General features: G+C 43.6%; 1 protein-coding gene across 2 annotated transcripts in view; it reads left to right on the forward strand.

Annotated features, from left to right (window-relative positions):
• gigyf1a (GRB10 interacting GYF protein 1a) overlaps positions 1-14,493 on the forward strand; it is a 29,289-nt gene extending 14,796 nt beyond the window's left edge. The window contains exons 8-26 of one of the 2 annotated variants that reach the window (XM_084043290.1): positions 446-553; positions 1,624-1,853; positions 2,582-2,811; positions 3,264-3,387; positions 4,268-4,477; positions 5,583-5,737; positions 6,068-6,236; positions 6,336-6,553; positions 7,140-7,243; positions 7,705-7,805; positions 8,278-8,351; positions 9,179-9,316; positions 9,885-10,091; positions 10,536-10,756; positions 11,272-11,429; positions 12,110-12,273; positions 13,334-13,378; positions 13,789-13,933; positions 14,343-14,493. In XM_084043290.1, coding sequence (XP_083899416.1) covers positions 446-553; positions 1,624-1,853; positions 2,582-2,811; positions 3,264-3,387; positions 4,268-4,477; positions 5,583-5,737; positions 6,068-6,236; positions 6,336-6,553; positions 7,140-7,243; positions 7,705-7,805; positions 8,278-8,351; positions 9,179-9,316; positions 9,885-10,091; positions 10,536-10,756; positions 11,272-11,429; positions 12,110-12,273; positions 13,334-13,378; positions 13,789-13,933; positions 14,343-14,410 — 2,869 coding nt within the window. In that variant the 3' untranslated portion in view covers positions 14,411-14,493. The remainder of the gene's footprint in view (positions 1-445; positions 554-1,623; positions 1,854-2,581; positions 2,812-3,263; positions 3,388-4,267; positions 4,478-5,582; positions 5,738-6,067; positions 6,237-6,335; positions 6,554-7,139; positions 7,244-7,704; positions 7,806-8,277; positions 8,352-9,178; positions 9,317-9,884; positions 10,092-10,535; positions 10,757-11,271; positions 11,430-12,109; positions 12,274-13,333; positions 13,379-13,788; positions 13,934-14,342) is intronic. The other variant, XM_084043291.1, reaches the window with a different exon arrangement.
• Positions 14,494-14,507: the final 14 nt, after the last annotated feature.

Here is a 14,507-nt window from a genome sequence, read left to right on the forward strand (position 1 = left end):
CTTAATAGTTATTTAACTACATGACTGTTACCCTGTATTTTTAGCCTTCTGATGGTTCTTTCTAAGCAATGGACACAATTATAATACTGTTAATACTGCTACTGTTGGACGTGACAGAGACACAAACACATTGCAACATTCAAGGACGCTGTGTGTGACGTCACCGTCATGCAAGACAGACGTTCATATACGTTAAGCAGTAATGGGCTGACGAATCCTTCAGGCTTTTAGCTAATGAACCGACACAACGATACAAACACAACAAGTTATGAATCAAGCACTAACCTCGCGTCACCAGGCTTTCCACAAGGAGGAAAACAATGAATGAATAATCCTTTCTGCTGAGCAGATCAGAGCAACTTTCGCTATACGCAGAAAGTTACTGAAAGTTTGTTTAGCTACAGTAACTGCATTCTCCATACCGTGCTCCGACATGTAAACACAGACACATGCTTGTGAAGATGGGCGGTGCTCAGGAGGGTGAAACCAGAGACAATACGGCCATTGAACCAATCGACACCTTTCATGCAAATGTTGGGCCTGCATGTTTAAGGTACTCTCCACCCCAAAAGATGCACAGAAACACACACAAAGCAAGCCTTGTTTGAAATATAATTTTAACCATTTAATGACTCTAAAACGGCTATCTGTTGGAATGAAAACCTTCTTCAGCATTCAAACTGTGTTAATATGGCAAAAAAGGAAAATCACCCCCAAAACAAATCAAACTTATTTTGCTTGTTACTGCTGTTTCACAACGGCCGACTTGCGGACCTAACCTCCAGACCAAGTCCCATTTGTTATGTTGACGTGACTACCTACTTCTGTGACTACCTACTGCTGCTTTTGTATACAAATACTAGGTGCTGTGCTATTACTATTGCTGCTATAAAAGTGTTTTCTGATATAGTATATACAAGTGTTTTCTGCAGAAAATGGCTTTGCCTTATTTCACATGTATATGCCTTATGCCTTATTATACGCTTTTGTTTTCTCTTGCCATTATTATGTTATGCTGATGGGGAAACTTGTTTAAGGCTTCTTATTTATGTGAGGACACCACATACTTGCATGGTTACTGCGAAATGTCCAACATAGATTGTTAGCATGTTGTAGCATTGCTAATGAAAATGAATGTAGTAGCTACTAGTTACTTCTGGCTTGCTCAGACCAAAGCCATCTTTCAATCATGGCCTTCATTATGATCTGAACTACATCTTGCAAGGTTGTGACGCTATCGCTGTGACAAAATTGGTCCGCAGACATAAACACCACAAAAGGTGATAACTACACCAGCCGTGCTGGTGAAAATCTAAAACAGAATTAACTGTTTTAAAACTTTTAATTCATTTGTCTGAGATATGCTATTGTCTGAGATACACTATTACTGCGGTATTTGAGTATAACATAGTCATAGACCAGCACCTAGCTGTAGTACTTCAATCACATCTTACAATACCCTGCAAAGATATACTTTGCATGATTTGCACGCGTATTCATGATGAAGTTGTAAATATGATTTTGACATTCTAATTGTCACCATGTGCATTGCCATTGCAATGTAACATGCACCAAAGTCGCTCTTAGAAAAATAAATAAAAGTTATTTCTCCATTTGCTCCAGGGGCGAGCGTCGATTTGAGAAGCCGTTGCGCAGAGAGGTGCCGGGGCGTCCCGGAACCTTTGAGGAGCCTGCAGTTCCCGCTGTTCCTGGGAGGAAGGAGTACACACGCGCAGACAGCGACAACTGGCGCACCCTCCGAGAGGAGCAGGAGGAAGAGGAGGGTGGTGGTGGTGTTGGTGGTGGTGAGCCGGGCAGTAGCTGGAGACTGGCTGGAGTCCTCCGCAGGGATGGTACGGGTTAGACACAAGTCACCTAGCACACTGTTTCCCAAACGCGGGGTCGGGACTCATATGTGGGTAGCGGACCAATTTTTATGGGTCGCGAGTAAATACCGCTTTTTGTTTTGTTTCCTACATTTAGTTTTTACTTCTTTTTTTTCAAAAGATTTTCTAAAAATAAAAATAAAAATCTTTCTTAAGTTAAAAACAAATTCAAACGTTTTTCAAAAGAATTCCATTATTATTTTAAATCCATTAATTAAAGGGAAAAAAATACCCTTTAAGAAGTAGTGAAAATGGCAGATCTACAAGCTCACAACAGTGAGCTTGTAGATCAGCTATTTTCACAAGTTTGGGTCCCGGGGAGACATCAAATCTGTCTTGGGTCTCGAGCTAAAAAGTTTGGGAACCACTGACCTAGGAGAAATGCATCTCTGTTCTGTTACTGTACAATGATGAGATTCTGCATCGGCATACACGTATAAGTACCAGAGGAACCCAAGAGCTATTCAACTGTTAGTGTTTTTGAAGGATTTAGCCTCCGGGGAGGGGATTATAATTTTGCATTCCATTCGTCCTACCGTCCACCCGAGATGTCGACTAGAGCTTATGTCCAACACCATAAAAGCCTAGCATGACCAAGCTACTATATGGTTACATCTAAGCAATTTTCCTGTGTGTAGTGTAATTAATTGATATCAAATAAACTCAACTAATCCATCATGTCTCTCGTCTTCCAGATGGTGGTCCTCGCTCAGCTGGCTGGCGGGACCACACTGGCCCAGGGGAGAGCCGCCGCAGGAAGTTTGACTTTGACTTCCGGGACGCGGACGGGCACGGTGGCGGCCGCAGGCGTGCTGCAAGCGAAGGACTGGAAGACGACAGGGACGGTTTGCCCGAGTGGTGTACGGATGAGGAGGACGGCGAGATGGGCACCTTTGACTCCTCAGGAGCCTTCATGTGCATCAAGGTGAGTGTGTTGGAGCTTGATCCATTGAAACCGGGAAAGCATCTTGTGTCGTCAAGTTTTTCCGAAAAATCGCAGGATTTAGAATAGTGGCTTAGAACAGTGGTTCTCAAAAATAGCAGATGTGCAATCTCACAGTGCGTCACTTTGCACTTTTTTATTTTTTGGCTTTTCTGCATTTATTGATCGTAATATTAGTAGAGAATGGAAAGGGAAAAGGTGAGAGAGAGAGACAGGGAGTGGCACGCAGAAAAGGTTGTCAGGATCGGCATTCGAATTAGAGCCTACATGTGGTATGCGCCTGGACCTTTTCGTGTTGTGGTTATGAGACATTTGTTGATTTTAACAGCTGATTTAATAAAGTCTTATATACACAGTATATGCCTTCATGAATATCCGTCTTAATGGTTGTCTTTCTCTACTGCTTGTGTCCCTTCTCCCCCCCCCCCTTTCAGAAGGGTGGCCAAGATATGATCCTGGAGGAGGAGCTGGACTTCCAGGGGATCGAGGAGGAGGAAGAGGAGGAGAGCTATGCTGACGCAGAGAGAAGTTATAATGGAGGAGGAGACAAAGACACGGGTGAGAAAAGACACATCGTCGTCTTTCAGAATGCTCCACCTCTATTTGTTTGTGACGGAGATTGGGTTTTCATACGCGTTTTGTGATTGTTTTCCATATCACATATCCTAAACTGATTCGATACCTTTTGTTGTCTGTAGTACCAGACCTGTCTTCCAGCACCCACAGTAAAGCAGATGTGTGCCTCTACAGTGTTTGAACAAAATAACCAGTACCCATATATTGTACTGTGGTACCAGTACTGTATATTAAGTCAAATCAATTTTATTTTTAAAGCACAGAGGTTGACCAAAGTGCTGCACAGCATACAGAACAAAAAATAATGTTACACAAAATATACAAATGCACATAATAAAATACAAAGTTATAAACAAATTACGAATAATGAAGGAGAACATGGAGGTTTAAGCGGCACAAGAAAAGAGTCCAAGCATTTCTCCATGGAGACTACACAGCATATTTGTCGCACTGTAACATATGCGGTTTGCACGTTTGTATTTACATTTATATTGCACTGTTTCATGTTCTCGCACATTGACAAATAAAACTGTCCCTGTATGTCCAACATATATATATATTAGCAATAAAATGGTTCTGATTCAGCATGATGGGACTACCACAGAAAGAACATGATCATCACAACCAGAGAATATTAAAACAGGATTCCCTATCTTATCATATATACCCAAATCACCTCCTGAAGATGTGCATTGGCCTAATATTTAGAATAATCGTGCAATCCAGATAAGATAGTTATTTTCCATTTTATATCCAACATCGCAAGCAACGCTCAAAACAAGAGCAAGCACGGAGGGGGAAATTGGCAAATTGGACACCAGTTTGTTTATGGTCTCCACCATGTTTCATTCCTCCCCGACAGAGCGTGAAGAAGTTGGCTCTGGTGTAGGTGACCGCGAGGCAAAGGCAGCATCTCCCCCCTCCTTCTCTTCCTTCTCTTCCTCCGCTCCTCCGGCCCTCTCTGCTCCTTCCATGGCCACAGAGACCCAGCCCAGCACCGCTGGCATGGTGGTCGACAACCCCCAGCTGACCAACAGCCACCCTGCCAAGGCCAGCAGCATGCCAAGTGAAGGTACAGTACATGCACCATTTCCAATTCTGGGTGATTAAGTTCCCTGTTCTGTGAGCTTAAATATGGCATATAGAGACCGCCCTTAATGGGATATTTCACTTTCAAACATGTTTTTAAGCTGCTTGATTCAGTATTTAGATATTTGATATTCCCCCTTACGCATTAGAAGGGCAATATCAGTCACCAGAACCATGGACGGGTATTTTCGATGAATCTATCGTTGTTAAAATAGAGTTTGAAGTTACAATGGGTTTGTATAGGAAGGGGGAGTGTCTAATAAAATTAATATCAAATATGTAATTACTGAATCAAGCAACTTAATAACTTTATGAGGTGCTCACAAAAGCCTGAGTACACGTTAAAATGACTCCAAACATGTTTGAAAGAGAAATATCCCTTTAAGGCTCGTTTCCACATAGTTTTGTGTGATGTCCGTAGTTCTTTTTAATAGATGCAATATTCCCTCTAGTGTTCAATGCAAGGAAATGCATTTATTTTAAAGATGAACCAAAGCAATATTGTTTTATTCATACAAAGTGCATTTGAATACCCTGAGAACCTAAAATAAAATGTATAATTATTAACGTAGTCAAGCAACTGAATTGAACCAAATAGGGTCTTCTGTTGTTTCCTATCTAATGGTGCATAATGTGCTCTAGAGAAATGATTATATATATTTTTAATCCATTAATTAGAGGTTTAAAAAAATGCTTTTAAGAAGTTGTGAAAATAGCAGATCTACAAGCTCACAACACGTCTCATCGAGCTTGTAGATCGGATATTTTCACTAGTTTGGGTCCATGGGAGACATCAAATTTCACTTTTGGGCCTCAAGCTTAAAAGTTTGGGAACCATTTTTCTAGGGGTTAAGTGTCTTGTTCAGGGGCACTTCGACACATAGCCGGGGCCGGGATGCGAACCCGGGACCTTGTGTTTCCCTACCCATTCAGCTATGGCTGCCCAAACAAAACCATTTCTCTATTCTGACATTGTTGTAAATCTGCTCAGTCAGCTCCATACATGTATTCCATCTCCGTCTCAAGTGAGGGACTCCTGCCCACAGTACTTTGCCTTGTTTTCCTAAGGATTGTTTATGTTGTGTCAGATATGGGTCCAGTAGGCAGCTCCAAGGCCCGGTCGAGCCCCAACAACACCACCTCCTCCAGCCTGCCGCCACCTCCTCCTTCCTCTGCTGCTCCGCTCCTCCCTCTATCTGGAGGAGACACCGAGGATGATGAGGGCATGAAGCACCTCCAGCAGGTAGGAGGAGCATATTCTCCATCATCGTTTTGCTATTAGTAGAAGTATAGTCTCTCCCAGACTATGGTATATGAGTCTATGCATTGGAAGCGCTGAAAATGTGACGAAAATAATGTCTCGCCTCCCCCTTGCTTCCATTTCGCCTTTGCAGTCGTGTAAATAATTCCTGCTATAAATCAAATTAGTTTAAGCCTATCTAGCTCACTGCTTAGCAGAAACGGCGATTCCAAAATATATCTTAAATATATTTAAAAAAACATGTTTTTAATATTATATAGTAGAAACATTTTCCCACCAACTGAATACATTGTCCCCCTGTGTGCCATACAGGAGGCAGAGAAGATGGTGGCGTCACTGCAGGACACCTCTCTGGAGGAGGAGTGCTTCACCCAGGCCCTTCAGCATCAGCAGGAGAGCAGGAATACGGCTGCTGCACTGCCCCTGTCACATGAGGCCGCCATGAAGTGGTTCTACAAGGACCCCCAGGGGGAGATCCAGGGTATTCCCACACACACACACACATTTAAAAAAATATTTGCCTATTATGACATCCCCGGAATAGGAACTCTAAAAGTGTCTCTTCCTCCCCGTGCTCCAGGTCCGTTCACCACAGTGGAGATGTGCGAGTGGTTCCAGGCAGGCTACTTCACCATGACCCTACTGGTGAAGAGGGGCTGTGATGAGGGCTTCCAGCCCCTGGGCGATGTCATCAAGATGTGGGGCCGCGTGCCCTTCGCCCCGGGGCCCTCTCCGCCGCCCCTGCTGATGAGACAGCCACCGTGCCCACCGCCCGCCCGGGACCGCTCCACTGGAACTGTGAGTCGGAGCTCAGCCAACGTTGGGGGGGGGGGGGGGGGGGGGGGGTGCGGATTATTGAAAGGAAATGTTGAACTAGATGTCTTTTTAGTTAGGGGATACAGATTACAGACACGGTTGGAAACATCTGAAACATTGTTATCAAGTTGAAAGTCCAACATGTATCCAGACGGTAACCGGAACAGTGGACACCTCAGAACTCTTTTTGTTTTCTCAGTGCGTTTGGTGTTCATGTTCAGATGTTCTCTGTGGATACTACAGTATTCTGGAGGATACAGCCTATACATATTCATACATTCTGTAATTAATTAGGGCAAAGACGAAGCAAATATAATGGAAGTCCAAATGTCTTTTTAGGGGGGAGAACAATACTTGATATGGACATTTATTGAACAGGGATAATCTTTTTGAGGACCAAAACCGCACCAGTGGAAATGTGGACTGAGACTTGGTATTAAGTACTACTAAAGCCAAAGCAGTTGCTAACCACCCTGCTCTTTCACGTTGCTGTTTAAATGGAATGAAGTCCTGTGTGTCTGACTGTGTATTGAACCATGTGGCTCTGTGTCTGTCCTCCTCTCTGCAGGGTAACCTGGACCAGGATCGCCTCAAGCAGAAGCAACAGGAGCAAGCAGCTGCCGCCATCTATCAGCAGCTCCAACAGCAGCAGCTATTCCAGCTCATTAACAGGTGTGTGTGCGTGTTTGCGTGCATGTGTGCTTGCGTGCGTGCTTGTGTGTGTGTGTGTGTGTGTGTGTGTTTGTGTGTGGGTGCGTGCACGTGTGTGTGTGTGGGTGCGTGCACGGGCATCCTCTTCAGTTTATGGATGATTCTAGCAAGGAGACTTATGACAACCTTTGTCAACATCCTGTCAGCTGTTGACACCACTAGCGAATAAAAAATACAATTGAAGCAAAAAGGCTTAAGGACATTTTTCATGCTGGCTAGTTAACAACTTAACAGCGGTCTATCTGATCTGAATCTGTTCTTGTACAGTATGTATAGTGCACATGTATAGTTTTGATCCACAGCCTGTAGATTCAGCAGTGTTGCCATTTAAACCCTCTGTACTGTGCAGTGTCATTTAGCGTGTCTTGATATTGGTCGTGGTTTCTGATGTGAAGTCATTTGGTTGTGATGGTGCGTTTCAGGTGCAGTGAGCAGGGTATGATGCCTTCGATGAACAGGTCGATGTCAGTGCCAGATACAGGGTCCATGTGGGACATGCATACCTCAGCTTCACAGCCATCAGGTACAGCATTGGCTGTAACACGCACACACATTTGTGTCACTTTTTTACAATTCTTTGCCATTATTAAACCTAACCCTGAACTCGAAAATATCTACAAGCACACAACGTCCCGCAGAGTTGTAGAGTCGCTATTTTCGATGCATGACACCAGCTCACAACTAAGTATTAACTCCATCCCCACCGCTAAACATAACCTCTAAATTCCTAATCCTGATCCTAATCCCAACCTGAACCCTTTCCTAAGCCTTAATCTAAAAAAACGTTTTAAACCATAAAACAACCATTTCTCTTATGAGGACTGGGAAGATTATCCTCAGCGATGTTCATTTCATAACTTCTACTATACTTGTGGGGACATTTGGTCCTCACAAGTATAGTAATGCGTACACAAATATGTACACACATGCGCACACACACACTCACTATTGTCCCTGACAAAGAGACAACCCCGCCCTTTTCTTTTCTTTTGTAGGCGGTGAAGCCAATCTTTGGGACTTAACAATGAATTCGTCTACTCAGGGTCCAACTCTCGAACAGCTTCAAAAGGTGAGCTCAGTCGCCCCCTGGTGGCCAAATGCTAACACATGCGAACACATTTAGAATGTTATGCGTTCCTGCTACACATTTGTACATTTTCAGATCATAATTTACATATTCAGTACATGGTGTCTTGTACATGGAGAGAAAGAAATAAGTCGTTAGAGCACTAGTGCTCATTGATGGTATCAGAAACAAAGTATATTTTACTTAGATGGTTGAATCAAAGCTAAACGCATACTTTTTGTTTGTCTGTCATGAGGTTAACTTGGTATTTTGTGACTTAATGTACATATTTGGCTGCCTGCACTGCCAAGAAATTGAATAAAGGGTGTGAGTTGGATGACTTGAAAATGTAATCAAGGATAAACAATATGTAAAGAAGCTAATACTGTAGCAAATGCAGTTAGTTGTCCCCAGGTATATCCCGATATCTTTTCCTAAATACCACCGTCGATATTGTATCGATAATATCGTATTCTGAGGATAAAATGATGTATTTATTTTTTCATTTCCAAAGCAGTGAAAATAGTCAGGGAGTACAAACTCACAACGTTGTGAGCTTGTTGATTTGCTATTTTCACTATTATGCTATTATTCTACAACTATGTTTGAAAGTATGAAATAGGGCTTAAATGATTAAAACCAGGAAATGGCAACATCACGATATTACGGTATTAAAAATCCCAGACAATATCCGATATATTGCCCAGCCCGAGTCGAGTACATCTCTGAGGAAGGTTCTAGAACTTGTGTTTGGACGTCAGAAGAACATTTTTGCCCCGCTCTCTGTCCGTGACCTGGACCCCACTTGACACTGCCCTGACCTCTTCCAGCTCCAGCAAGAAAGACGAGACGCTGAACTCAGGGCGAAGCGTGAGGAAGAGGAGCAGCGTAAGCGGAGGGAGGAGAAGAGGAGGCTGCAGGAGGAGCAGAAGAGAAGGGATGACGAGGAGCTGTTCAGACGCAAGCAGGTGAGAGGAGGAAAGAACCTTTAGGAGTCATGTCGGCTTGTCAGCCTGGATTCTGTTTAAAGCTATAGTTCACCCCAAAAAAAACTATCGATTTTGTCACCCCATGGCGACTTGAATTCATGGATATTTTGTAGTTTTTGTCACGTTCCTAAACCAATAACTTGATGCCCAACGGACTGGTAGGCAGCGCTTCCGGTAGGAGATACAAAGGAGACTCTTTGTGTCTCCTACTGAAACCACTACCGGTCATCAAATTATTGGCTTAGGAATGCGACAAAAAACAAAAGAAATACCATAAATTCTCCATGGGGTGACTAATCGATAGAAAAAAAGTAGTTTGGGGTGAACTATCCCTTTAAGGCTGCAACTGTCTGTTATGTTCTTAGCGATTATTCTGTTGACTACTTTTTCTATTGATAAATAAAACCTAAATATGCAAATCAATCATACCTAATAAAAGAAGAAGAAAAAAAATGAACCGGGGAGAGAAAAAAAACCCTGATTGAGACAAAAAGGCTTATATTTTGGTTCTTCATAATTAATTAAGTTGTGTGATCCTTTCTTTTAGTGTCGTCAGCAGCAGGATTTGATCATGAAGTTGCTCCAGCAGGCCCCCCAACAGCAGGGGCCCGGAGCCAGTGGCTCAGGCTGGAGCGGGTCTCCTTCTTCCGGCATCCCCAAGTCAGGAAAGCCCCCGGCTCTGGCCCTGCTGGAGATGCAGGAGGCCGAGAGGCTCCTCAAGCAGCAGCAGAGAGCACAGCAGCAGAGAGAGCGCGTGAGTAACCTACTGATAGAGGACATTGTTCTCTCCATTGTTGTGGCCCAAAACCACTTGAATACTGTACTCTGTATAGAAACAAGTTGAGGCAAATCACCAACAAACTTAAAACTGTCACTATTTCATGTGATCAATCATAGTTTTTGTTTCATGAGACCCTGTCTGTTATTGAACTTTATTATTAAGCTAGGAAAATGGAGACATCGTAACAGTTCACGCTGTTGTAATTTTCTTTATGGTAATATCTATTATGTTTGGCGGATTTGGAAACGGACTAATCCCGCTAATGATCAGAGCCCCCGATATGGCATTTACCCGAATGAATGACATAAGCGTCTGGCTCCTTCCCCCTTCTTTCCTTCTCCTCCTTAACATGTGTTCGTGTCCTGTTGTTTGGAACAATATTGTAACTGTCCTGATGTCTCTGTTCTCTCTCTGCAGCACGCTGGCATGTCGATGGGGGGTTCCTCCATGGGGAGCCAGTGGGCGGACGGTGTGGGCATGTGGGGAGGGCCTGGGGGCCTCGAGGGAAAGAGTGGCAGCGGGGGCTCGTCCGGGGGCATGGGCATGTGGGACGAGGCGGTGAAGAACCAGGTCACCATGCGCGGTAACAGCAACAATAACATGGGCATGAAGAACAGTCGCAGCAGCCCCTCTCTCAGGTAACTGTTTTGTTAAACTTGAATGCCTTGGTTTCTAAATATTTGATGAACAACTTGTTTTTTTATTCCATAGTATATTTTGTTTGTGGAGTCGGGGCAGCAAGTTCTATACAAGGGGCAGATAGAATCAGAATCAACTCGCCGTTACAGAAAGAGTTAGAATAGGGCAGAAGATGGGCCCCACACCAGTATTTATTGATGTGGGACCTGTGTATCTCATGGCCTACAACATCCTCTGAGATGGCATTGTGTTCATGTAATCATTAGAAAACATATCACACACCAACACAGCCAACCTTAATTAATCTAGACAATACAGTCTTATGAATCAGGTCTGGCGTGTCTTCAGCGTTAGAGGGCTGGCGATCAGTCGATCCTCCTAATCTCAATGTAATTGTCTGGAGTGGCGCAAAGCAAAATCCAAACTCTGAAAGTGCACTTTGACTTGACAGGTAATGTGCAGAAATAACTAACTTCATGTGTGTGTGTGTGTGTGTGTGTGTGTGTGTGTCCAGCGAACAGTACATGATGCGTCGTAAGCGCACAGAGGAGGAGGAGAAGCTGTTGAAGCTGCTACAGGGCATGAAGCCTCAGGATGGCTTCACCACCTGGTGTGAACAGATGCTGCACGCCCTCAACACCTCCGCCAACAACTCCTCTTCCTCTCTGGACGGTAGGACAGCTCTTAAAGCTAGATTTAGACGCGTGTGCTGGTGCCGCACACAGAAATTTGCTTATCTGCTATTTTAGGTGTGCAACAGCATGCGCAATGAAGTATATCAAGCCCTTAATGACTGATTTATATTTGGTAGTGCACCAATGTTGCACACCGAAAATAACCAGTCTACAAGCTTGCACCACCGACGTGTTTTGAACTTTGGTGCTCTTTTGGTGCACTGACAACTATTATTTGTGGTGTGCTCACAATGCATTGCAGTGCAACGCATTGTGAACTTGTAGATCTGCTATTTCTGGTGCACGACACCAGCGGGCAACAATGTATAAATCAGGCTTTTGTCTTCTTCAGCTCTGTAAAGGGGGGTAAATTCACTAGGTTCAGGATGTGTGGCATGTGAAGAAAGTCTTTATTTATAAAGGAACTGGTTATCATCCAAGGTGAAATGAAACCGTTCTCCATTATTTAAATTGGATGTCCCTAAACCTATCCTCAAAAACGTAACTCCCGCTAGTAGAGTTTTATCACTTCCTCTCAGGAGGCTAGCTTATCAGGTACAACCCACGTCCTGTCATTACTTTAAGCCTTTCCCCTCCCTGTGTGTTTTCCTGTCGTGACTCATGTCGTTACTCTCCTTGTACTATTGTTATTGACTCAAACGTTTTGTGTGTGTGAAGTTGCCACTATCGTGGCGTACCTGAAGGAGGTGGAGTCTCCCTATGCAGTGCTGGACTTCATCCGGTCCTACCTAGGGGACACAGTGGAAGCCAAAGAGTTCGCCAAACAGTTCCTGGAGCGACGTGCCAAACAGAAAGCCAACCAACAGAGACAGCAGCAGCAGGTGGGGCTTAGGCCACACGTACACATGAAGGAAAACCAGACATGCAAGAAAACCTACATCAAGTCATATGCTTAGGATTATGGCCACTAATCAGATTGGGATAACACAGTGGTTCTCAACCTGTGGGTCGGGACCCCCAGGCGGGTCCCCACATGATTTTGGGGAGGTCCCCAGATGACAGTAAAGTGAAAATGTAAGGACTTTTAAGACCTTTGTAATACCCAAGGAAAATAACATAATGGTATCAAAAGTAATCAACAAACAATACTATCAAAAGTAATCAACAAACAATACTATAAAAAACTGTCAAATAATAATAAGAAAGAGGCAAAACTTCATTGCGAGGCGTTGTGAGCTTGTAGATCAGCTATTTTCACAATATTTATCTGTGGGACAGAGTCAAACAAAATGCAATGCCTACAATTCCAAGTGCTTGTCAGGGTGGGGGTCCCCTGAAAAGGTTGAGAACCACTGGGATAATATTACATATCTTCACTACCTTGTACGTCCAAAATGTTACTTTTTAGGAGATGGAGGAAAAAAGAACATGGGTCCAATGGATCTGATGTGGTTGTTTAGTCAAAAGATGGTGTTAGTCACAAGATGGTGTTACTATTTTCATTGGTTACATTTTTATAAACCCCACAGACCCACTTGACCACTTTAACTTCACTTAAAATGTTTCAAAAATAGCTACAGTAGTATGATAGCAGATCTACAAGCTCACATCGCAACCCGTTGTGAGCTTGTAGATTGGCTATGTTTGCTACTTTACACATTCATCTACGTTTATTTCTGCCCGACGGCAACAATTTCAACATAATGTTTCTTTGCTCCATATATTGTTAGTGACTACCGTGACTAACAATATATTTAAAGCTGATAAACTGGTCAACTAAAATCCTATCGATGACTAATCAAAAACAGCAGCAGCCGATTACAAATGTGTGTGAGCAGTGAGCACGTGGGCTTTGATTGTATCTCATGGCCTACAACATCCTCTGAGATGGCATTGTGTCCATGTAATCATTAATTTCTTCAATGTTTCTTGTGAATTCAGCTATCAAAGGAAGTGGCTGGACTAAACATGAACTTCCCACTGCAGGTAAATCCTCAACTTCCTGTCTACTGTGTAACTTGACTCTGAGGCAATTAGAATACTCACTGGATAGTGCATTGTTGAATGGATGGTACCCACTAGATATTGCCTTGTTGACTGGATGGTACCCACTAGATATTGCCTTGTTGACTGGATGGTACCCACTAGATATTGCCTTGTTGACTGGATGGTACCCACTAGATATTGCCTTGTTGAATGGATAGTATAAGTGACTCTACTGTATGGTACAGAACTAGAAAAATATAATCTGCTCAAATTGTCAGCCCTATTTTGGGCTATTTTATAGATTGTGCAACAAACTATGAAATAGTGCTTTAGTGGTTAAAAACTCTTCCTATTGTTTTCCCATGTATTTGACCCTTTCCACCCCCCTGTCTCCTCTCTGTGTTCTCCAGGACTCTATGCGGGGCATGAACCCAAACACCCTGCAGTCCATGTTCCAGGCCGCACATATGGGCAAGGCTGGTCTCTATGACAACCAGGGAGGAAAGCTGAAGAAGAAACAGCCCATGATGCTGCACTCTGACCCCAGCATCTTAGGTAGGAGGCCTCTCCCATCAGCACATGATGGAACCATTCATCAGTTTGCTTTCATTCGTCTGCTGCATCACAGGTTTATGATGCCACAGATCAGAGACAATCACAGATAGTTGGGTACAGGGTTTGATTTGCTAGGCGGGATTTCATGCCTCTGCTTTTGATATCTCCCCTCTGCTCGTTATTTTTTCATGGCTAATGGGGATGTGTTTTATCCCTGCTTCTGTTTAGACTGACTTAAAACACATGCTTTTCCATTTGGGAAATATAGACTGTTCTACCCGTTCTGTTGTTTCTACCCGTTTGTGTGTAACCTGACATTTTTACCACCACGCTCTCATCTTCCTGCTCCTCCCCACTCGCTTTGTTCTGTCTCCTCTCCCTCCTCTTTGTCCTCCTTCTCTCCCTGCAGGGTACTCATTCCATAACACAGGCGAGTGTCTGAGCCTGAATGAGATGGAGATGGTGGAGGATTACTGATGTGACGCAGCGCAGCAGCAATAGCTACCTGAGGCCTTCTTGTCTTTTAATCAGACAAAACATGATAACGAATGTGCACTGCTGGGGGAACCGGGCG

Source organism: Gymnoscopelus microlampas (genome assembly GCF_963454915.1).
Source record: "Gymnoscopelus microlampas genome assembly, chromosome: 19".
Lineage (NCBI taxonomy): Eukaryota > Metazoa > Chordata > Actinopteri > Myctophiformes > Myctophidae > Gymnoscopelus > Gymnoscopelus microlampas.